Here is a 19,683-nt window from a genome sequence, read left to right as displayed (position 1 = left end):
TCGAGAAGTCTGAAGGAGCATACAACAAAATCGGTCAAGGGAAGACAAGTATCACAACAACGGGCGTCTGAGGTGTTTTACAGGAAGCTACTAAAGCGGCAAGAACCTCGGCCTGTTTTGGGCAAGCGTACCGTGACCTAATCTTACATCACAGCTGTGTCGGAAGCGGTGGAACTGATGTACCGGGCTACTAAGCTCAGAACAGCTAGCTTGGGGTAGCTCCCCAGAAAAAGCAGTCGAGACCGGCCTGAGTTATCCCAGCCGGGCCGATGATTGGGTAATGGCTGACAAACGATGGGCAAGGATTGGGTGGCGGGGAGAATCTGTCCAACTCCGGCCCCGACTTCGCTGCGGAGGCCCCCCGGCTCATTTTTCCCAGCTGTGTGTGACTCTCTGCTTGACCTTCGGATGATCCCTTATATTATTCCTGTTTGTGTTATGGCCCAGAGTTTCTAAACTTCTCTCTTACCCCTCATCCGACCCTTCTCTCCTCAATCAAGCTTCCGTTTGATACCCCGTGAGTTGCGTGCTCTCGATTCGGCAATGCTTCTCTCACAGACCCGCGGGCGTATGCCCGCCGCTCTCCGGAGCCTCAGCCAGCGCTCTCTGAACAGGTGAGTGATACCTTTGTTGTCTAGCTCTTTGCATGATACTGGACACATACTGACTCATGTCTTTGCAATACATAGCCGCTCGCTGTCCACCACCCTTCCCAGACACCAGAACGCCGACGACAAGGATGCCGGCCTCAACAAGGTCTCCCGCCATATCACCCAGCCCATCTCGCAGGGTGCCTCCCAGGCGATGTTGTACGCCACTGGTCTCAGCGAGGCGGACATGAACAAGGCTCAGGTTGGAATCTCGTCTGTGTGGTACAACGGTAACCCCTGCAACATGCACCTGATGGACCTGAACAACCGTGTCCGTGAGGGTGTTCAGAAGGCCGGACTGGTTGGCTTCCAATTCAACACCGTAGGTGTCAGTGACGGTATCAGTATGGGTACCAAGGGTATGCGCTTCTCCCTGCAGAGCCGTGACCTGATCGCGGATTCCATCGAGACGGTCATGGGCGGTCAGTGGTATGATGCCAACATCAGCATTCCCGGCTGTGACAAGAACATGCCCGGTGTGTTGATGGCGATGGGCAGAGTCAACCGCCCCAGTTTGATGGTCTACGGAGGTACCATCAAGCCCGGTTGCGCCTCCATGCAGAACAACGCGGATATCGACATTGTTTCCGCCTTCCAGGCCTACGGACAGTTCTTGAGCAAGGAGATCACCGAGCCCGAGCGCTTTGACATCATCCGCAACGCCTGCCCTGGTGGCGGTGCTTGCGGTGGTATGTACACTGCCAACACCATGGCCACCGCCATCGAGGTCATGGGTATGACCCTGACCGGTTCCTCTTCCAACCCTGCCGAGTCCCAGGCCAAGTACCTTGAGTGTCTCGCAGCCGGTGAGGCCATCAAGACCCTTCTCAAGGAGGACATCCGCCCCCGCGATATCCTGACCCGTCAGGCTTTCGAGAACGCCATGATTGTCGTCAACATCACCGGTGGCTCCACCAACGCTGTTCTCCACTTGATCGCCATCGCGGACTCCGTTGGCATCAAGCTCGACATCGAAGATTTCCAGGCTGTTTCCGACCGCACACCCTTCCTGGCCGACTTGAAGCCTTCTGGCAAGTACGTCATGGCCGATCTGCACAACATCGGTGGTACTCCTTCCCTGCTCAAGTTCCTGCTCAAGGAGGGTATCATTGATGGATCCGGTATGACTGTTACCGGTCAGACCCTGGCCAAGAACTTGGAGAAGGTTCCCGACTTCCCCGAGGATCAGAAGATCATCCGTCCCTTGTCCAACCCCATCAAGCCCACCGGTCACATCCAGATCTTGAAGGGTACTCTGGCCCCTGGTGGTAGTGTTGGTAAGATCACTGGTAAGGAGGGTCTCGTCTTCACCGGTAAGGCCCGCGTCTTCGATGATGAGGACGACTTCATTGCCGCCCTCGAGCGCAATGAGATCAAGAAGGAGGATAAGACCGTTGTTGTCATCCGCTACTGCGGCCCCAAGGGAGGCCCTGGCATGCCCGGTAAGTGACTACAACCAGTGCTTCTTTTTGACACCCTCAAGACCTCGCTAATAACTCTTGCCGTCTAGAAATGCTGAAGCCCTCTTCCGCCCTGATGGGAGCCGGTCTCGGTAACTCTTGCGCCCTGATCACCGACGGACGCTTCTCCGGCGGTTCTCACGGATTCCTCATCGGCCACATCGTCCCCGAGGCCGCCGTCGGCGGTCCCATCGGTCTGGTCAAGGACGGCGATGTGATCACCATCGACGCTGAGAAGCGTGTCCTCGATCTGGATGTCGACGACACAGAGCTGGCCTCGAGAAGACAGCAGTGGGAGGCCGATAAGACTGCCGGCAAGCTGCCTCCTACTGGTCTGACCCTCCGCGGAACTCTTGGCAAGTACGCTAGGTACGTATACTCTTTTCTGAAACATTCCATCATTAAAGGATTCTCACTAATGCTTCTCCCCTAGACTTGTCAAGGACGCCAGCCACGGCTGTATCACCGATGCCCTCGACTAAACATCACGCCGTGGACTGTAACTTCTATTCCAACTAACCCCCCATCTTCTACGATTATGTCTTATTAGCTCCTCCTCCATCCTACAGGATTGTAATCTGCTCTTTCTTGTCAGGGTGAGCCTGGGGTCTGGTTCGGTTCTTATATCTCCCTGGTTTTGGGTTCGGCGAATTTCTCTTTTGCAAGACCAAAAGCAAGATTTGTTTCCTGTGTTATATACAATTTCCTACTATCTACCGCCTCCTGTATGTTTTATCTACTGAAGAACAACCAATGATGATGATACCATTCTATTGAAACGTTGAAGAAAGAAATCTTTTATACATGCAACCAACCTTTAGCTCTAGCTTTAGCTTTAGCTCTAGCTCTAGCTCTAGCTCTAGCTCTATCACGCGCACGAATCTACTCCCGAACCCAGACCTAACCTATATACACCCCCCACCCCCCAACCTGTTCAACCAACTTCAATACCTAATCCAACTCCTTAAAGAACTTAACCACCGCTAAAACAAGCACAAACACAAAATCGTTAGCCCACCAACCAAGCCTCCTCACGCACGAGAAGATGTGGGGAATACATACCAAGCCTAAACGCCTCCGGGTTCTCGGAGATCAACCAATGGCCCGCCTCAACATCCGCGATCCGCGCTTGCGGGAAAAACGCCTTGATCGCGGGGATCGCATCGTCGGTCACGTAGCGACTCCGGGTGCCGCGGACGAACAGCGTCGGCCCCTCGTACTGCTTCGCGCCGGGCTCCGCGTATGGAAAGTCGGCCATGTCGACCAGCGACTCGCCGAGGACGGCGAGCGGGACGCGGAATTTCATGGTCTGGTCCTCCTCGGAGCGTATCAGGTTCGTGAGGAGGAATTGGCGGATGGGGAGCGACTTTTTCTGGTTAGCTCTTACATCATGGGGAAGGCGCAAGGGGAAGGAGGGGGGCTGTGTGTTGGGGGGAAACGGCAGGCATACCTCCTCATACTCCTTCAGGATCTTATCGGCATCGGACTGCTTGGTGACCTTGGCGGCTTCGACTTCCTGCATGCCGCGGACGTACTTGCCGAAGTCACTCTTGAGGGGCGCGTTGCGCGGGGCGTTGTCCACCGGGACCAGCGCCGAGACGAGACGCGGGGATTCGAGGGCGACGGTCATTGCGGCTTTGGCGCCCCTACATGGCGGGGGTCAGTGTGGTCCCAGAAATTCTCTCTGAATGTTGGGCTGGCAGAAGGGGGACAAGTTCATACATCGAGTGCCCGATCAACGCAGCCTTCTCCAGCTTCAACTGCTGCATGAACTGGACCACATCCTCCGCCATCACGGAGTAATTGTGCTCCTCGGCGTGGAACGAGTGGCCGTGGTTTCGGAGGTCCTAGCCACACCACCAAGAACATCAGAATCAGAACCTCTAGCCTGTGAGTTCAGGCCGTCTGAATAACATAAAGCCCAACGCGACTCAAGATAAGCAGGGCATATACATGCATACCACGGTGAAGATCTCGCATTTGAGGTCGCGGGCCAATGCGCTGCGTTGTCATTGTCAGTTATCCGCTACCACATAATACGCAGGGCTGTCTTACCGGCTGATGCTCCGGTTGTTTTGCTTCGAGCCGAACAGGCCGTGCAGGAAGATGATCGGGTCCCGGCTTACTTCGTCCTTCTCGGGCTTGAAGACTTGGTAAGACAGATCGGGGTCCATCCGCTGGGTGGTAGAGGAGAACAGGCGCGCGAGGCCCGCTGGGCGCTGGCTGGCCCCGGCCCTCTTGAACAAAATCCTGGAGAGCATATTTGCTGGCATTGGAGAGGGGATTTCTGTTAGTCGTTAGAGGTTGTCCGTAACTTTGACATGCATCCTCGAAACGCGCGATACGTAATTAGTCCGATAACCCAATTTGGTAGATGAGTCAGCATGGAGTTGATTATATGGTGCCTCAGGCATCAGTCGAGCTCGTTTTCCCAGTCAGGTCGCAGTACATCAAGCCAAGTGATGTCGGTTATCAAAGCGCTCAATTAGTCGGTGTATTTGGATCTCATGTTGGGAGAAGGTGGACACTGTATGGGTAAGGATGCATCATGGTTATAAGCTTAGGTGGCCGCGTTATGAAATTCGCACGGATATATATATATGCTGTATCACAACCAAGTGGAGGAAGGTACACCAACCCCGCGCCAGCAGCACCGATCTGCTGCAACAAAGCACCACCATTTCTTAATAGATTTGAAAAAGAAGGAGAATCGTAGTATTCAGCGATATTGGTCGAAATACAAATTGCAAATGAGATATAGAAATATCTATTCACTCCAAGTCTATGTCTTATCTATCCTTCATGTTTTTAACATCACAGCTCTATTTATCAGATTAAATGCTAGGCAGAAGGAGGGTCTTTGTTTCCAGACCGGCTCTCGTCGTTCTCAACTTGAGAATCAACCCCGTCAACGGTCATCTTGGGTCCAGTGTACCACTTGCGAGCAAACAGAAAGTAATACGTCATGCAAGCGACCCAGACGAAGCCATTAAGCACAATTGTGTAATTCATATTCGATGCTATATCATCATCATTAGCCAATTATCCTCGCTGGGAAGAGGGAGACACTCACGGCTCGGATTCGGGCCTGTGCTAGGGAACATTGACAAGATCAAACCAAAGATCAACCATACTACGGCCACGGTTGCAATCGGGCGACTGAACCACCCGGTGTAGAACTCGCCCGGACGGAACCGCTCCTTACCCCAAATCAACCGGCAAAGGATCGGGGTGCCCCAAGCGACGTAATTACTGGCCACGAAGAGCGAGAAAAGCGCGTTGGCGGCGACAGAATTGATCAAACAGAGTAAACCGAACACAATACAGACAGCTACGAAGCCGCACATCGCCCGTACCGGCTGATACTTGATGCGCTTGCTCACGTGGCGAAAGTAGTTTGAAAATGGCAGGGCACCATCTCGAGAGAACGCCCAGGCCTGGCGAGAAGCGGCGACAATCTATGTCTATTGTTAGAATATGCACATCAAGCGAAAGCTTCACCCAGACATACCAAGCTCAGCCCAATCAAGAATTGAATCACGATCAGCACTCCCATGAATCCCAAGGCTCCTTTCTTGCCAAGCGCTGTGAAATAGACCTGCGCCATGGGTTGGCCGTATATGGAATCGTATGTTGTGCTAATATCCTGGTCCATCACGGCGGCAATGATACTCAGCACCAAGAATCCCAGCACGCACGCACATCCCGATGACCAGACGATGCCTAGGGGCACAGCCTTCGCAGCATGCAAAGCCTCCTCACTCATATGCACACAAGAGTCGAAGAATCCAATAGACCAAATTGGGGCCAGAAATGCAAGGATGAAGGCCCATCCCTTCGGCCAAGTCGTCAAGTTATCCACATGTCCGTAGACCCAGCTGCCAGGATTGAGTGTTCCACCGTTAGTGACCTTGCCCACCGGCAGAGCAATGACAGTGGCGATAATAATGGCGATGTTGATGAAAATGCAAAATGTCTGGATCCGAGGCATGATGGGGCCTGTGTAAATGCCGCATAAGGCGTGAACAAGAATAAGGCCAACATATACACCGTAGATGACACCGTTCGAGGCTGACCACGCACCGTCGCGTGCTATAGAGACGCAGGCAAGAATCATGAGCGTAAGTGTGTCTGTCGTCCTGTAAGCGAATGTCTCAGACTCGTTGTTAACCTATATTTGCTCACAGTCCACCGAGCACATCCCCCCGACTAGCCCCATGGTGTTGCTGTATCCCACCAGAAAGCTTAACGCATTCTTATATTTGGGGCCTGCAAAGTAATGAGTCCACCAATATAGCCCACCGGCTGTGGGCATAGCTGACGACATATCGGCCTGGCGCAAGGTGGAAGTATTAGCTGCGCTCACAGCAACAATGTGATCAAGGTGTTCCTACTAATGCCAATCCTACGCAAAAAATGAAGAGACTCGCAATGAGCCAGCCCTAGGAGAATTAGCGATTCTGAACCCTGCACTGAGCATGTCTTTCGAGTTGGGTGTAATTACCCATGTCATTGCCGCGGGACCGGCTGGTAAGTTGAAGGCGAGGGTGGATGCTATCGAGGGCACCAGTCCCATGATACTAAATGCGACAGCGAAGATCTGGACCGTGGAGTATTGTCGACGAAGTTCCTGTTTGTACCCGAGGGTGGCTGAGGCATCGTGAGCCAATCGCTATCGGCATAATGAGGAGGCGAGTCACTCACCAAGTAACTGTGAATCTCCGGGATCGGCCAGCCCGTCCGCACTAGACGTGGCGGATGAGGCCGTTGGAGAATGCTGCTTGCCTGCCATTGCTGAATGCTGTGGATGGTGAGCAAGCAGCTTCACTATGAGGAGGGGGTAAAGGGAAGAAGGGAAGATGAATATGGTGATGATGATGAAAGGAGCGACAGGAGAAGGCCCCCGTTATTTGAAGGGTCAGAGCTTGAACTTCCGGGGCGCGGAAGGGAGAGGCAGGAGACGAAATGTATTAAAGTTTGCCAAGCAGCGGCGTACCCACGTACCCGTGGATGTCGAGGCCATTTTGTCTTGCCTCAAAGTTCAGCTTTTCCATGCTCACTGGCAAATGGCGTCTGTTAGTGGGATTTAGTGGTTGAGTAGTCTCCAGTACCAGGGGCGTTGAATGGATTGAATGGAGTCGATGGCCTTTCTTCCCCACATAGGAGCTGGCATGGGCCTCCGATCGGCGGGTCTAGTCGGTTGCAAAGCAATGGTCGAAGTGGAACCGGATGCGATCTCCTTGAGCAATCTGCCAGTCGTTGGACAAGTGAGATTTCCAGGCACTAGTTTAGCCAGGTTGATGCAGAATGCAAATTGCTCGCGCCTGCAAACTAAATTAGTTCCTGCAGCACCACGGCTGGAATAGAGGTCAGTGGCACAGCCTCGGGAACGTTAGGAAGCAGCCAGCCAGTTTGGTGCATTTTCCCGCGTCTGGTCTCCCTGTGTGATTGGCTCACCAAGCAACTGGCTCGAAGAGTGATGATGTCAGCACTTGTGCAAATGGAACAAACTAATACATTAGCTATGTTACTGGCGACTAACCACATATCGTTAGTGCTGGTTTTCATAGTTACTGTAAACCATTCCTTATCGTCAACAAACCCACCTCAGCCACTGCACCTTATCAGTTGATCCATTCTAGAACTATGCATCGAATTTTGCCCACCCTGTCGTCCAGTGATAGCGACTCTAGCGACACTGAATCACTTGCGTCTTCACTCCAGCCCACTGTGGTAGCTTATCCGGATGTGAGTCAACTAGACGCGTATCTCGTTCATTCAACGTTTTCTCATAAATGCAGGAAGAAGTACTGTGTCTATATCTCGAGGAAAATGACCATCTCTATCGAATCCGGAAGAATAACCGCATAGTTTATGCGCGGATCTTCGATGGAGATGTTATTCCACCCGACTACAGGACGGATAGCTACCGAATCCTTCTGCACCTGCGGAAATTCCCACGGTGGGAGGAAGAATGGACAACAATCACAGTGCGAAGGGGCGCTCACGGCCTTGAAAGCACTCTCGACGAATTCAAGCCCCATGGACTGAATCTCGCAAAGCTCGACGTTTCTACAGCTAAGTTTTACAATATCTCAGACCTGTCAACGGTTTCTCGGATCGGTGCTCGTGTGTTTCGAGTCAAGGGTGATGGCGAAATATGGATTCTGAAGATCGCGCAATTCAAACATGAGATTCGGTACCTACAGCAGGAGGTCGCTATCTACTCCGAGCTCTCTGCATCCGGCTTTCCACTCGCCCCGCGCTTTATTGGGTATGCTTATGAAGATACAAGGGAACGGACCATCGGCTTTCTTACGGAGGATATTCCAGGATATCCACCGGGCATACGAAATCTTGAGGAGTGTACGAGGACAATTCGCCTACTGCATGCCTTCGGCTTTATTCATGGGGACACCAATAGATACAATTTTCTCATCACCGATAAGGGTGCCCATGTAATCGACTTCGAATCCACAGTTGCGCTAGCCGATGTCGACTCGGAAGCAGCTTCCAGGGAGGTAGATGTTCTTGAGGTCAACCTGAGGGATGAGTCTGGGAGAGGCAGAAAGCACGGATGACGACGTGACGACTTTACGCGCTGATTAATCAGACTTGTCTCATGGATTAATGAGGGTTTGTACACTCACACAGCATCGTCATAGCTTCTTAGTCGCTATCCAGACACCAACGGCATTTGTGTGACGACCATTCTGTATCAACATGGTCCAACTTCCCGCTGTGGCATCTCAGATCTGGTTTTCCCTTATGTTTCTTGCACTTGATAAAACGTCCATCCTTCGAATGTCCGCACTAATAACGGACTTGTTCCTGAGTGCAGACGGCGTACGAGCGAATCTCAGTACCACTTGCAGTATTAGTTGCAGTACCAGTACCTGTACCTGTACCTGTACCTGTCCCAATACCGGTCTTGGTAGACTCTATGCCGAAGTCAGTATATCCTCTGCTGCTATTGAAACACAAGTGACTGACCTTTCTGCTCCATCTTCGAGTCGAAATGAGTATTTTGAGGTTGCTTATGAACAGATCTGAGGAAGTGTAACGACCAATCAGACTGTGTACTTCGTGCTCTAGTGTTTATTGATGAAGAAGCATGCAGGCAGAGGTGGAGAGTTGTATGCGCACTTGGTACATAGCCCTAGAGCGGAAACACAGCAGTAAATTAGGATTGTATTGATACTCCAGGCACCGGTTTAGACCAGGGTGTCTGCCTCGCTTTGCCCGTGTTACTCGGATAGTAGAAGAGCAGTCCATCATGCTCTACATTGACATTTACAGAAACACAAGAAGATTGAATGAACTACCCTCTCTGGTCTCGAATGTTACAACAAACGTTGGCTAAAACTTAACCAATATGTTTCAAGAGTCTCGTATGATCATATACTAATTCTATCTGCTTTAGTCACTCGTTCATAAATTTGACACGTCTTTTAATATAGTATGGTGCTTATATATTTCACGAAAATCTTGGTGAGTTGTAAAGTTCGTGGCCAGGGAGGGAAAATCAAGAGGCAGATTCATCCTCCAATCCAGTATCTTGATATGGAAGCATAGTTCGGCCCGATACTGCTAGTCGCTGCTTGATTTTACCTGTGATATGCATTATGTTGGTGTTCCTGAGTAATCCAGTCAAAAGGCCTTCACCTCTTGTTTATATGAGGAGAACGTAGCTAGTTCTAACCACCAAGAACAACCAAGAACCTCCAAGAATTTAAGAAATCGTTCCATATCAGCCCACCCCTGGTCAAGCCGCTTACACATGCCATGTTGGGCACTGTGCGCGAGCCCACTCAGTATATACTCCCTATCTACCTAAGCTTCAGCAACGAGTAATTGAAATAGGATATGTGGGTTCGATTAGCGTAGTAAGTGTGTTATCAAAATACATCAAATGTAAACGCCTTATACTAACAGAGTCCAAGTCTTGAAAGCAATCATGCATCCCATACAGCCGCCTTCGCCCGTTCCTCTTCCTCCTTCGCCTTGGCGGCTTCCTCGCGCTCTTTGTTTCTCCGCTTGATCTCCTGCTCTTTCACCGCTCGATCGTATGCCCGCTGCTCTTCCGTGCGCTTCGGGGCTCGAATACCCAGCGCGCCTGCAATCATTCGGTTCGCTACCGCCGTCTGCTTCTCGGGCCGTCGGCCCGACACTGGAGACTTGGAGTCTGATGATCGGGGCATGGAGCCGGCGTTGCCGTAGGAGGGCCATGGCTGGTTTAAGGTTGTTTGCGGAGAGAGCGGGGTAGGGGGAGGGTCGAGAGGGCCTTCGGAGGCGCGGATTGACGGCGACAGCACGGGGTTGTTGTCCGGCTCGTCGGGCTCGGAGGTGCTCTCATCTACCTCATCTTCCCAGGAATCTGCCACGGGGGCAGCTTTCTTCTTCTTGAGGGCGGAGTGAGGGAGTAATGACGGGCGCGCAATGTCTTTCACAGGACTGTTGGTGTTGAGAGCGAGCTCACGGAGAGAGGATTGGAGTTCCGAGGTCGCGGTAGCTACAGAGGCCGACATTGGAGAGATTAGCAAATAAGGTTTTTTAAGTACGTTACTTAGGAGAAGATATATGCAAATGAAATTGGTGGAAACGCCAGAGGAAAAAGCTGGCTGGAGGTAGCACACGAGGGGTGATGTGAAAGGTCGTCGGAGCTTGGGAAGAGAGACGGAAATAAAAGGTACAAACCGTCGGAGTTGACACTGGTCTGGGCTGCCATGTCTTCGCACTGATGTCGTAGGTCTGATGAAACGGCAGCGATCAGTTGGAGTTAAGACCAGGGCTGTATAGCAATCAGTACCTCGTTGGATGGAAGCAGGGAAGGTGAGATCATGAATGGCGTTAGTCGGGGAAGGGAACCCCGCCTTTGTGCCGCCCGCGGCAGCCTGATTGGCCTGGGGCAGCCACTGGAATTTTCTACTCCGTGTCTAAATGTCCATCACTCCGCCTTCCCTCCCGAAAACCTGGAGGAGGCATTTGTTGTTATCCTGATTAGGATATTGGTTACGTGCCACAGCTCCTATTCCCACATGCATGTACCCGTTACATGAGGAGCTCCATTCGCCTCCAACTGTATATCTGTGCACCCTTCGCCCCTTCTCCCCCTTATTTCACTCGAAGATCTGCAGTCCTTGGGAACCTTGTTCTAGTCAAATTTGAAACAGTCTGCGTCACTAATGATTAATGATGTGTTGGGGAAGCTCAGTCCGCCTTGCCTTATGGGTAATAGGGCCGTGGTAGCGGTGGACAGGCTAATGCTGGTGCTACTGTAGTTGAGGCCGAAGCTAGCCATGTCTTAAGTGCTAAGGTAATGACTAGGCTAATGTTTGAGCCTCGAGATACCAATTAGATGCCTGAGGCGTCAATGCCCTCAAGGTGCCGTAATCTTTTGCCGCTCCCCGCATTCATTGCTCTAGTCTGGCTTCGGCTGTCTCCAGATCCCGAGTCGGCGGTGCCTCGACTTTTTCCCTGCCGAACTAACGCTAGGAAATACTCTTCCCCCTCCTCCGATTCTCAGAAGTGATGGTTCTATAATGCTCCGTCTCTGGTCGTCAATTCGAGCACCCTCCGTTTCAGCATCGCCCACCCTTCTGACGAGCTCTTCTGGTTCTTTTAGCGCTCAATTCTGTCATACTCCGACATATCGATTCTCCGCTTCCCTCTTTACCGCAACCCCACCTACGAAAATGAAGCACCATCTCATGGTCGGTACCTGGACCCCTCCAGGACGCATCTACACGGTCGCATTCGATGACGAAGCCTTGACCCTGGACCTGGTCAAGAAGACCGACATCCCCGAGGCGGAGCCTATCTCTTGGATGACTTTCTCGGTAAGCATGTTTTTGCCTGCTACTTTGGTAGTTTGGCTCGGAAAACTAAGTCATTCTTAAAAGCACGACAAAAAAGCCATCTATGGCGCTGCTATGAAGAAGTGGAACAGCTTTGCTGTGAACAGTCCTACCGACATTGTCCACCAAGCTTCCCACCCCGTCGCTGGTCATGGTAAGGCATTGTTGCTCTGCTGCATCTAAGCTTGCGGAATCTGATCTCCCTCCCGCAGAATTGGCTGCCAGCGCTGATACCAACACCCGTGCAATCTTCGTGCTCGCCGCGCACAAGCCCCCCTACAACGTCTACGGCAACCCCTTTTACAAGTACGCCGGCTACGGCAATGTCTTCTCCACCAACGAGGATGGCAGTCTGCGCGAGAACATCCAGAACTACGAGTATGAGCCGAACACCGGCATCCACGGCATGGTCTTTGACCCCACGGAGACATATCTGTACTCGGCCGATCTGCAAGCCAACAAGATCTGGACACACAAGAAGGATGCTACCACGGGACAGCTGGAGTTGGTTGACTGCCTCGAGGCGCCCGCGCCGGGTGACCATCCCCGCTGGGTTGAAATGCACCCCAGCGGTAAATACCTCTATGTGTTGATGGAGGCGGGTAACCGACTTGGCGTGTACGTTATCGACGAGCGCACCCATAAGCCAGTCTTCACCCACATTACCTACCCATTGCTTCCTGGCGGTAAGTCTGAACCACCCCAAAAACCACCGAGACTCGATGTTTTACTTTTTGAGGCCCTCTGAGATCGACACTAATCCAGCATAGGTCTTCCCCCGCGGAACAAGTACCGTGGTGACGTGACTTTCACCACCAAGAGCGGCAAATATCTGTTCGCAACCACCCGCGGAAACTCCTTCGATATCACAGGGTACATCACAGCCTTCAAGCTGGGTCCCAGCGGAGAAATCGAGCGCCAGCTGTTCATTCACCCCACGTCGACCAGCGGCGGACATTCCAACGCCGTCAGCCCCTGCGATTTCAGCGACGAGTGGCTTGCCCTGTGTGATGACCAACTTGGTTTCGTCGAAATCTACCGCTTCCGCGACGAGAACCTTGCTCGCGTGGCTCGGGTTGATATCCCTGAAATGGGATTCGGCATGAACGCCATCTGGTATGATTAGAATGCAGACAATAGCCTGTAAAGTACATAGATAGATGATAATGAAGTCCAAGTCTAATTTTATTGCTTATCAATGTGGTTTACAAGCTGTCCCAAGCTATGTCTTATGTTCGGTTGTGTTTCATCCAATCAAATCGGAAAAAAACTTAGACTGTGTCAGCGCGCTGCGGTAATTGATCGACATGGAAGTTGTTTTTCCCTCTATGTACTCAATTTACTACCATGATTAGAAGCCGACTCCCCATGAGGCGAGTATGGTCAGATGTCTTTGTGCACCCCTCCGGCAGCTGGCGGACAAATTTTGCCTCATTATCCGCATCCGGCTCTGGAAAGTTTGGCACGTGCCGGACGGCAGACACTTCGGAGAAGGTCACGTGAGAAGATCGATCTGTGGTCGGGAACGCCATTGGCCAATCAGAAGTCGAGCAATCACGATGAGGCCAGGAACCGCGGGCGAGTTGGGGGGGATTGACAACTCCGGGGAAGAAAATCACGGGGGGCAGAGTTGAGTCAGCCGAGTTGAGCTCTTAGCCGCGGGTACGAGCGGGTAAGAGCTCCCCCGGGATCACCAGCGCGCGATCGCAGCAACCACTCCCATCGAACGTTTTACCCATACAGCTGCAATTTTTAGCTACCCCCGGAGTGCCAATGACCACTATATCCCACCAAGAAGTAGATTTGGGATACCTTGATAAGATCCTACCGTCTTTCGGCTGACGATCCGACAGACGCGACCATGAATTGCACGATCAGGCCATCCTCCAAAGCATCGGCATGTGGGAACAGTGGTTTTACCGTTGCGCTTCCCCCCACATCCCCAAACGAGCCGAACGATTTGCCGTCACGGTCCGTATTCAGACTTGCCACGCCTGGCTGAACCGTGTATATAGACCCCTCGAGTGCTCCAGACTGTCGCTGAATTCTCTTCCTCCCCATCTTCTCCATCATCATCACACAGTTTGTCTTTGAGCAACTTCCTCCCCTCACACACAACCGCCAAAATGTCTGCCGAACCTCGCTGGGACCCCAACTTCACTCCCTATGTCATCAATGCCATGGGCCCCAAGACTCCCGAGCGTGCTCGTGTGATTCTGGGCTCTCTGATCAAGCACATCCACGACTTCGCTCGTGAGGTCGAGCTCACTCCTGCCGAGTGGATGATGGGTGTTGAGTTCATCAACTCCATCGGTCAGATCAGCACTCCCATCCGCAACGAGTGCCACCGTATCTGCGACGTTATTGGTCTCGAGTCGTAAGTTTTCTTGACGTATCACATTTCGTCGCTGCAGTCAAGCTGACCTCTCTAGCCTTGTCGACGAGATCGCCAACAAGATCGTCACCGAGCAGGGTCTCTCCCCCACCTCCAACGTCATTCTCGGCCCCTTCTGGTCTCCCAACGCCCCCTTCCGTGAGCTCGGCGACAGCATCATCCAGAACCCCCTCCCCAACGGCCAGGTTACCTGGATGCACGGCCGCATCACCGACATGGAGACGGGCAAGCCCATCGTCGGCGCTGTCCTCGACATCTGGCAGGCGTCCGCCAACGCGATGTACGACTTCCAGGACCCCGAGCAGAGCGAGAACAACCTCCGCGGCAAGTTCCGCACCAACGAGAACGGCGAGTACTTCTGGTACTGCTACCACCCCACCGCCTACTCGCTGCCCACCGACGGGCCCGCCGGTGTGCTCCTCAACCTCATGGACCGCTCTCCCTTCCGCCCCGCGCACATCCACCTCATGATCACCCACCCCGACTACGCCACCATCATCAACCAGCTCTACCCCTCCACCGATCCCTACCTTGACATCGACTCCGTGTTCGCCGTCAAGAACGATCTGATCGTTGAGTTCAAGCCCAAGACCGACGACCCCAAGGCCACCTTGGACCTGGAGTACAACGTCACGATGGCGCTCAAGAAGCACCACCCCAACCCCAACTCGGCTCCTCCCGTTTCCTCCTTCGAGCGCTTCAACAAGGGTCAGAAGTTGTAAGACGTCCGAGAGAGTTGATTCTGTGCAAAATGTCTTGTGTATATAAATTTTAGCGATTGTGGTTTTCTTTTTGAGATGAATACCTCGAATGTTTCTTCTAGCCAATTGAAGTGGATCTTCTACAATAGAATTCTTTTCAAATAACCATCCAACCTTGAACCCATCAATCCCTTAGTATACATACTGCCAGTAACAATCCGCAGAGCCACTCCACGTGCGAAGCACGTTAAAGGGATGCAGCGCAAAATCCGGGGAAACTCGTCTTGCTCCAAAACAACAGACCAGTCATCAGAAGGGCAAATGTAAAAAAAAAAAAAGAAATCCAGAGTAAAAGATCGGGCCGAACACTCGGCAACGAGTGGGTACACATGCCGAACTACGGCACCTGGTCCTACCCGGCGGTGCCCCCACCCCTCCCAAACAGGCTAGCCTTTAAGACCATCCTCCCCCCGCAATCACCCGCGTTTCCGGGTGGAAATGCATGTTCCCCGCCGTGCGCCTGGCATATAACACCCGGCGCTACCCTTATCCATCCGCCCAGCCCACCTTCAACTCCTACCTACCGACAAACAACCTACAGTACACCATAACAAAACCGTACGTCCCCAGCCACTGTCCCTCACCCCATCTCGCGCAAACTAAACCTCTTCTTAAGCCAGAATCTTTCTCAAAATGCGCCTCCCCTACGCCCCCTCAACCCCACCAGCCGGCTCCCCCACCAAAGTCGGCGAAATCTACGCCCGCATCGCGGCGCGCCGCTCTCCGCGCCCGCTCATCCCGCTCGACCTCTCCCTGCTGCACTCGCCCCCCGTCGCCGATGGCTGGAACAGTTTTCTAGGCGCGATCCGCACGGAGACCGTGATCGACCAGGGGCTGCTGGAGCTAGCCGTGTGTCGCGTGGCGGTGCTGACGGGCGCCGTGTACGAGTGGAACGCGCACGCGCCGCTCGCGCTGAAGGGCGGGGTGCAGGCGGCGGAGCTGCAGGCCGTGCGGGAGTTGGCCTCCACGGCGGAGGAGGATTCCCCGCCGGAGGCGCTCCGGGGAAGTGCGCTGAGTGGAAGGCAGCAGGCCGTTCTCAAGTATGCGGATGAGATGACACTGCGGGTTTCGGTGAGGGAGGGGACGTTTGCGGCGCTGCGGGCGGAAGGGGCGGGCGGGTTGAGTGATCGCGAGGTGGTGGAGTTGACGACGGGGGTGGCGGGGTATAATTGTGTGAGTCGGGTGTTGGTGGCGTTGGATGTGGGGGAGAATAATGGGAGGGAGATGAAGAGTGTGGAGGAGTTGGTGGAAGGGTTGAAGAATTAGATTTCTTGTTGGGACATGCTTGGTTTTTTATTTGGTGATCGGGGTGGTGGTGGATGGGAGGGAGGGATGTATATATGTGGCTTGGATGAAAATATGATTCATGTTTGTTTCTAGCACCTGAGTTGGTAGCTCGACTGATACTGTTGTTGTGAGTGTTTGTGTTGCTTATACAGTTTACGTACAGACAGTATCTCAGAATGGCAGAGGGTATGGATGCTAAGCGCCATATGGTATATATGTTCATTGAGAAGAGTAGTCGTGATACCCAAACCCATCATAAGAATAAACTAATTAAGAGTGTCATTAGTGTTAATGTGTACTACCCGGAACCCACCGCAAACGCCACCATCCCAGAACTAAAAGCTGGCAAAGAAATCTCGATCCCACAGCTCCGATGCCCCGAAATCCGCCATGTCAAACAGGTTTCCGAAATCAAGCGGCTAGAACACTCGTCAGCATCCTGTCGTGTACACTCCCAAAGCAGGCAACTTACCGCATCCAGCCCGAACGAGGCAGGGTCAAAGGTGTCGACCGGGACTGTAGCATCCAACGACGGTTGGCCGGTAGCGGTAGCGGGCTACAAACAATTAGCAATAGAACTTCTCAGCGTTGTCATTCATCAACTTACCATCGCGGAACTGCCTGTCTGATCGCAGACCGCCGCCCACGGCGTCCCCCGCATCACTTGCTCGCACTGCCGCATGCAAACCGCGACATCCTGCTCAATCACCTTCTGCGGGTCCTGCCCGTTGATCCGCGCCTTGACAGACGCCAACACCATGGTGAGAAAGAAAAACGCCTTGCAGCCCTTGCCGCTGGGACCCATCCGGCTGCCAAAGGTGTCGATCGTCCGCTGCACCGCCTGCAGCATCACTTCCTGCTGCGATCGGACGAGATCATTGAAGGATGTCAACGTACTGGACGGGCCCATGGGCAAGGACTGCGGGAGGCTGAACTCGCACGACTGCAGGTACAGCTCCACGCACACCGTCAGGGCCGCATGGAGGAACTCATCGCGAAACATCCCGCCGCTGAGCTGCGCCAGCTGAGGCAGCGCCTGCTGCGTCTCCGTCGAGGGCTCGAGGTACGAGAGCATTTGCAGCGCCGATTCCAGGCAGATCTTGCGCGAGTAGGAGAACTTTGGGGTCCGGAGGATGCTGAGGGCGAACGGGCGGTTGAGCACGAGCAGCGATCGACGCATCAGGAATACCAGCATGGACTGTGCGAAGGAAGGGTCCTGGCCAACCGGGGCGGACATGGCCGCTCCCATGCGATGGAATATGCCGGCTCCCTCTTGCATGGATTGATTGATCTCCTCGCTCAGGCGCAGTGCTTCATCGTAGGAGAGGGTGAATTTCAGTGTGTTGATGGCTTTGGCGATGTGCACCCGCAGCGGCAGGGTCTGGTGCAGTAGAACTTGAAAGGTGCTGCGGGTGAAGGTCCCCAGATCCTTTGGGACAGGGTCGTCCGTCATGTATTCTGTGAGTTGAGAGTCATCGAGATTCGACGGGGCCTCGCAGTCGAATTCCTCTAGGTCGATGTTGGGCGGCATTCCCTTGTCGATCGACGATTGCAAGTCCAGCTCCACAATCGTGGCCCAGAGCCGGCGCCGCATCTCGGCCCAGAATTTGGTCATTTTGTGAAATCGGTAGGGACTTCGATGCAGGCCCATTGTCATCGCAATACGAATGAGGGAGCCGGAAGAGATCCAAACAATGTCTCCGTCAATAGCATCCGCTTGGCGTGCAATGAGAATCAGGCACTCGATCTGCAAGATATTGAAATCTATGGTCGAGCTGACCAGGGTCAGGGCAATCCAGGAGCGGACCCCTGCGATCCATTCTGCGGCGGCATCGTGCAGCTTTTCTCGACCATCGATCTTTGCCGTCGGACTAAGAAAGCAACTGCTGGCAGCCATCAGGGCTAGGAGTTTCGCAACAAAGCACCGGTCTCGTGGGCCCGACGCTGTCCAGTAAGCCTCATACTGCTCCAGGAAAGTCGGCACGTGTAAGATGCGGTAGGTCATCTCAAAGGTTGACAGGTACAGGTTCACCAGCTCGTCAGCAACATGGCGCGGCGGGACCATCTCCTCCAGATTCCAAGACTTATTGCGAAAGGCCCGTTGGTGGTCCTGCCGCTCGCGGGCCCACATTTCGCCTTTAAAACTCTTGAAGTTCTTGTAGTCCGGATTGCGCTTCAAGCTACTGCGCTGCCCTCTCATGAAGACAGAGACATCATCGAACTGCATGAGACAAGGTCAGCGACAGCCAATCACGACAATAAAAAAAAAAAAAAAAAAAAAAAAAAAGGCGCAGCTCACTTACAAAAGCCAGAGTGACGGCTGAATGGCAGCGTCCACAGTAGCGTGTCCGACTCTTCTTCCCACGGAAGCACGATCGCGATGATAGCTCCTTGACGTCGTCCGTGAGATTCTGGGCCTCTGGGGCGACGACGCGCCCCGCCGCCTCCGACGGGGCGTCATACCCCAGGCTCTCGGGGGTGTGGATGGGACCCGTCTTGGAGAGCGCGGCCTCCAGGAACTGCACCCGGTTGCGCAGCTCGTGCAGCTCATCGGAGCGCGCCTTGGGCTTCGTGATCTTGTTCGCCGACGACTGATGATGATGCTTGGAGTCGAACACATACAACCCGCCGTGAGCGGGACTGGCGCGACTGTTGGTGGCGGATGCCCGCGCGCGATCCGAGGGGGTATTCTCCCCGCGCCGTGCGTCGGACTTGGGAGGTTGGTGTCCGACGTAGATGCATTGATCGGGGGTCTTGGACTTGAGGCATTGGCCGCATGGCAGCGCGCGGTCGCATTTCAGCTTGCGGCGCCGACAGATGGTGCAAGACAAGGGCGGTCTGCGTCGCCGGGCGGGCGATTTCGCCGGCGAGGTTGGGCCGGATGGGTCGGGCTGAAGCTGAGGATCTCCATCCATGGCAGTGCTTTGCTGAGCAAGGGTTTGGGGGAAAGATGAGAGAGAAGAGAGATGAGATGAGATGAGATGAGACTAAGCTTGACCCCCGCGTGATTGCGCTAACTAGCCCCGGAAAGTTCTTAAGTATCCCCGTCAACAAACGGACTGCAGTAGTGAGCTGTCAGTCTCAAAACAGAGGATAAGCTGCGCCGGAAGTTGTCGACGGACATCCTCTATGTCAACGTGAGTCAATGCGTTTAATTGATCTGCACCACGTTTCCTTAACCAAGCTCGGCGCCTTTTCTGGTGGATGAGATGAAATGTTCGCTAGTGATGAGAAATCGAGCCAGCGCAGACTGAAATTCGTTTGCTCGCAGTT

General features: G+C 53.5%; 9 protein-coding genes across 9 annotated transcripts; 5 read left to right on the top strand and 4 right to left on the bottom strand.

The window, feature by feature from the left end:
• Nucleotides 1-470: 470 nt before the first annotated feature.
• On the top strand, nucleotides 471-2,862 carry ilv3 (dihydroxy-acid dehydratase ILV3). Its single transcript, XM_020204736.1, has 4 exons — nucleotides 471-614; nucleotides 690-2,092; nucleotides 2,161-2,479; nucleotides 2,544-2,862. Exons 1-4 carry the CDS (start codon nucleotides 544-546, stop codon nucleotides 2,590-2,592), a joined length of 1,842 nt encoding a protein of 613 aa, XP_020058540.1. The 5' UTR covers nucleotides 471-543; the 3' UTR covers nucleotides 2,593-2,862.
• Nucleotides 2,863-2,874: 12 nt separating this feature from the next.
• ASPACDRAFT_1854188 (uncharacterized protein) lies at nucleotides 2,875-4,449 on the bottom strand. The gene is made up of 6 exons (XM_020197369.1): nucleotides 4,166-4,449; nucleotides 4,072-4,111; nucleotides 3,833-3,957; nucleotides 3,561-3,756; nucleotides 3,173-3,476; nucleotides 2,875-3,093 (listed from the first exon to the last, which is right to left on the bottom strand). The coding sequence occupies exons 1-6, from the start codon at nucleotides 4,381-4,383 to the stop codon at nucleotides 3,062-3,064; spliced, it is 915 nt and encodes a 304-aa protein (XP_020058539.1). The 5' UTR covers nucleotides 4,384-4,449; the 3' UTR covers nucleotides 2,875-3,061.
• Nucleotides 4,450-4,814: 365 nt separating this feature from the next.
• On the bottom strand, nucleotides 4,815-7,023 carry ASPACDRAFT_114895 (putative GABA permease (Uga4)). The gene is made up of 7 exons (XM_020195850.1): nucleotides 6,815-7,023; nucleotides 6,615-6,760; nucleotides 6,505-6,552; nucleotides 6,296-6,443; nucleotides 5,622-6,241; nucleotides 5,184-5,568; nucleotides 4,815-5,130 (listed from the first exon to the last, which is right to left on the bottom strand). Exons 1-7 carry the CDS (start codon nucleotides 6,900-6,902, stop codon nucleotides 4,952-4,954), a joined length of 1,614 nt encoding a protein of 537 aa, XP_020058538.1. The 5' UTR covers nucleotides 6,903-7,023; the 3' UTR covers nucleotides 4,815-4,951.
• A 673-nt stretch (nucleotides 7,024-7,696) lies between these two features.
• On the top strand, nucleotides 7,697-9,076 carry ASPACDRAFT_114891 (uncharacterized protein). Its single transcript, XM_020195849.1, has 2 exons — nucleotides 7,697-7,858; nucleotides 7,912-9,076. The coding sequence occupies exons 1-2, from the start codon at nucleotides 7,757-7,759 to the stop codon at nucleotides 8,689-8,691; spliced, it is 882 nt and encodes a 293-aa protein (XP_020058537.1). The 5' UTR covers nucleotides 7,697-7,756; the 3' UTR covers nucleotides 8,692-9,076.
• Nucleotides 9,077-9,985: 909 nt separating this feature from the next.
• ASPACDRAFT_76612 (uncharacterized protein) lies at nucleotides 9,986-10,854 on the bottom strand. Its single transcript, XM_020204735.1, has 2 exons — nucleotides 10,808-10,854; nucleotides 9,986-10,622 (listed from the first exon to the last, which is right to left on the bottom strand). The coding sequence occupies exons 1-2, from the start codon at nucleotides 10,836-10,838 to the stop codon at nucleotides 10,066-10,068; spliced, it is 588 nt and encodes a 195-aa protein (XP_020058536.1). The 5' UTR covers nucleotides 10,839-10,854; the 3' UTR covers nucleotides 9,986-10,065.
• Nucleotides 10,855-11,805: 951 nt separating this feature from the next.
• ASPACDRAFT_41015 (lactonase family protein) lies at nucleotides 11,806-13,093 on the top strand (the record flags this gene model as incomplete). Its single annotated transcript, XM_020200867.1, has 4 exons — nucleotides 11,806-11,949; nucleotides 12,013-12,121; nucleotides 12,180-12,653; nucleotides 12,738-13,093. 4 exons carry the CDS (start codon nucleotides 11,806-11,808, stop codon nucleotides 13,091-13,093), a joined length of 1,083 nt encoding a protein of 360 aa, XP_020058535.1.
• A 992-nt stretch (nucleotides 13,094-14,085) lies between these two features.
• Nucleotides 14,086-15,179, top strand: ASPACDRAFT_76611 (putative catechol dioxygenase). The gene is made up of 2 exons (XM_020204734.1): nucleotides 14,086-14,344; nucleotides 14,400-15,179. The coding sequence occupies exons 1-2, from the start codon at nucleotides 14,094-14,096 to the stop codon at nucleotides 15,082-15,084; spliced, it is 936 nt and encodes a 311-aa protein (XP_020058534.1). The 5' UTR covers nucleotides 14,086-14,093; the 3' UTR covers nucleotides 15,085-15,179.
• Nucleotides 15,180-15,600: 421 nt separating this feature from the next.
• Nucleotides 15,601-16,608, top strand: ASPACDRAFT_1854182 (carboxymuconolactone decarboxylase family protein). The gene is made up of 2 exons (XM_020197368.1): nucleotides 15,601-15,681; nucleotides 15,740-16,608. Exon 2 carries the CDS (start codon nucleotides 15,757-15,759, stop codon nucleotides 16,387-16,389), a length of 633 nt encoding a protein of 210 aa, XP_020058533.1. The 5' UTR covers nucleotides 15,601-15,681; nucleotides 15,740-15,756; the 3' UTR covers nucleotides 16,390-16,608.
• Nucleotides 16,599-19,624, bottom strand: ASPACDRAFT_1897353 (putative C6 transcription factor). The gene is made up of 4 exons (XM_020198724.1): nucleotides 18,714-19,624; nucleotides 17,018-18,631; nucleotides 16,883-16,966; nucleotides 16,599-16,829 (listed from the first exon to the last, which is right to left on the bottom strand). The coding sequence occupies exons 1-4, from the start codon at nucleotides 19,323-19,325 to the stop codon at nucleotides 16,746-16,748; spliced, it is 2,394 nt and encodes a 797-aa protein (XP_020058532.1). The 5' UTR covers nucleotides 19,326-19,624; the 3' UTR covers nucleotides 16,599-16,745.
• Between the last annotated feature and the right edge of the window lie 59 nt (nucleotides 19,625-19,683).

Source organism: Aspergillus aculeatus, assembly GCF_001890905.1.
Source record: "Aspergillus aculeatus ATCC 16872 unplaced genomic scaffold ASPACscaffold_4, whole genome shotgun sequence".
Taxonomy (NCBI): domain Eukaryota; kingdom Fungi; phylum Ascomycota; class Eurotiomycetes; order Eurotiales; family Aspergillaceae; genus Aspergillus; species Aspergillus aculeatus.
This window is presented reverse-complemented; position numbering and strand designations above follow the sequence as displayed.

Excerpts from the sequence above, each read along its gene's own strand:
- ilv3 (XM_020204736.1), top strand. The coding sequence starts at position 544 with ATGCTTCTCTCACAGACCCGCGGGCGTATGCCCGCCGCTCTCCGGAGC. Across the intron at positions 615-689 it reads AGCCAGCGCTCTCTGAACAG|CCGCTCGCTGTCCACCACCC; the intron begins GTGAGTGATACC and ends TGCAATACATAG. Across the intron at positions 2,093-2,160 it reads GGGAGGCCCTGGCATGCCCG|AAATGCTGAAGCCCTCTTCC; the intron begins GTAAGTGACTAC and ends CTTGCCGTCTAG.
- ASPACDRAFT_1854188 (XM_020197369.1), bottom strand. The coding sequence starts at position 4,383 with ATGCCAGCAAATATGCTCTCCAGGATTTTGTTCAAGAGGGCCGGGGCC. Across the intron at positions 3,477-3,560 it reads TCCTGAAGGAGTATGAGGAG|TCGCTCCCCATCCGCCAATT; the intron begins GTATGCCTGCCG and ends AACCAGAAAAAG. Across the intron at positions 3,094-3,172 it reads CCCGGAGGCGTTTAGGCTTG|CGGTGGTTAAGTTCTTTAAG; the intron begins GTATGTATTCCC and ends TGCTTGTTTTAG.
- ASPACDRAFT_114895 (XM_020195850.1), bottom strand. The coding sequence starts at position 6,902 with ATGGCAGGCAAGCAGCATTCTCCAACGGCCTCATCCGCCACGTCTAGT. Across the intron at positions 6,761-6,814 it reads CGGAGATTCACAGTTACTTG|CCACCCTCGGGTACAAACAG; the intron begins GTGAGTGACTCG and ends ACGATGCCTCAG. Across the intron at positions 6,444-6,504 it reads TTTGCGTAGGATTGGCATTA|GCCGATATGTCGTCAGCTAT; the intron begins GTAGGAACACCT and ends ACCTTGCGCCAG.
- ASPACDRAFT_114891 (XM_020195849.1), top strand. The coding sequence starts at position 7,757 with ATGCATCGAATTTTGCCCACCCTGTCGTCCAGTGATAGCGACTCTAGC. Across the intron at positions 7,859-7,911 it reads CTGTGGTAGCTTATCCGGAT|GAAGAAGTACTGTGTCTATA; the intron begins GTGAGTCAACTA and ends TCATAAATGCAG.
- ASPACDRAFT_76612 (XM_020204735.1), bottom strand. The coding sequence starts at position 10,838 with ATGGCAGCCCAGACCAGTGTCAACTCCGACG. Across the intron at positions 10,623-10,807 it reads GACCAGTGTCAACTCCGACG|CTACCGCGACCTCGGAACTC; the intron begins GTTTGTACCTTT and ends CGGCCTCTGTAG.
- ASPACDRAFT_76611 (XM_020204734.1), top strand. The coding sequence starts at position 14,094 with ATGTCTGCCGAACCTCGCTGGGACCCCAACTTCACTCCCTATGTCATC. Across the intron at positions 14,345-14,399 it reads GACGTTATTGGTCTCGAGTC|CCTTGTCGACGAGATCGCCA; the intron begins GTAAGTTTTCTT and ends TGACCTCTCTAG.
- ASPACDRAFT_1854182 (XM_020197368.1), top strand. The coding sequence starts at position 15,757 with ATGCGCCTCCCCTACGCCCCCTCAACCCCACCAGCCGGCTCCCCCACC.
- ASPACDRAFT_1897353 (XM_020198724.1), bottom strand. The coding sequence starts at position 19,325 with ATGGATGGAGATCCTCAGCTTCAGCCCGACCCATCCGGCCCAACCTCG. Across the intron at positions 18,632-18,713 it reads CAGCCGTCACTCTGGCTTTT|TTCGATGATGTCTCTGTCTT; the intron begins GTAAGTGAGCTG and ends TGTCTCATGCAG. Across the intron at positions 16,967-17,017 it reads AGACAGGCAGTTCCGCGATG|CCCGCTACCGCTACCGGCCA; the intron begins GTAAGTTGATGA and ends AATTGTTTGTAG.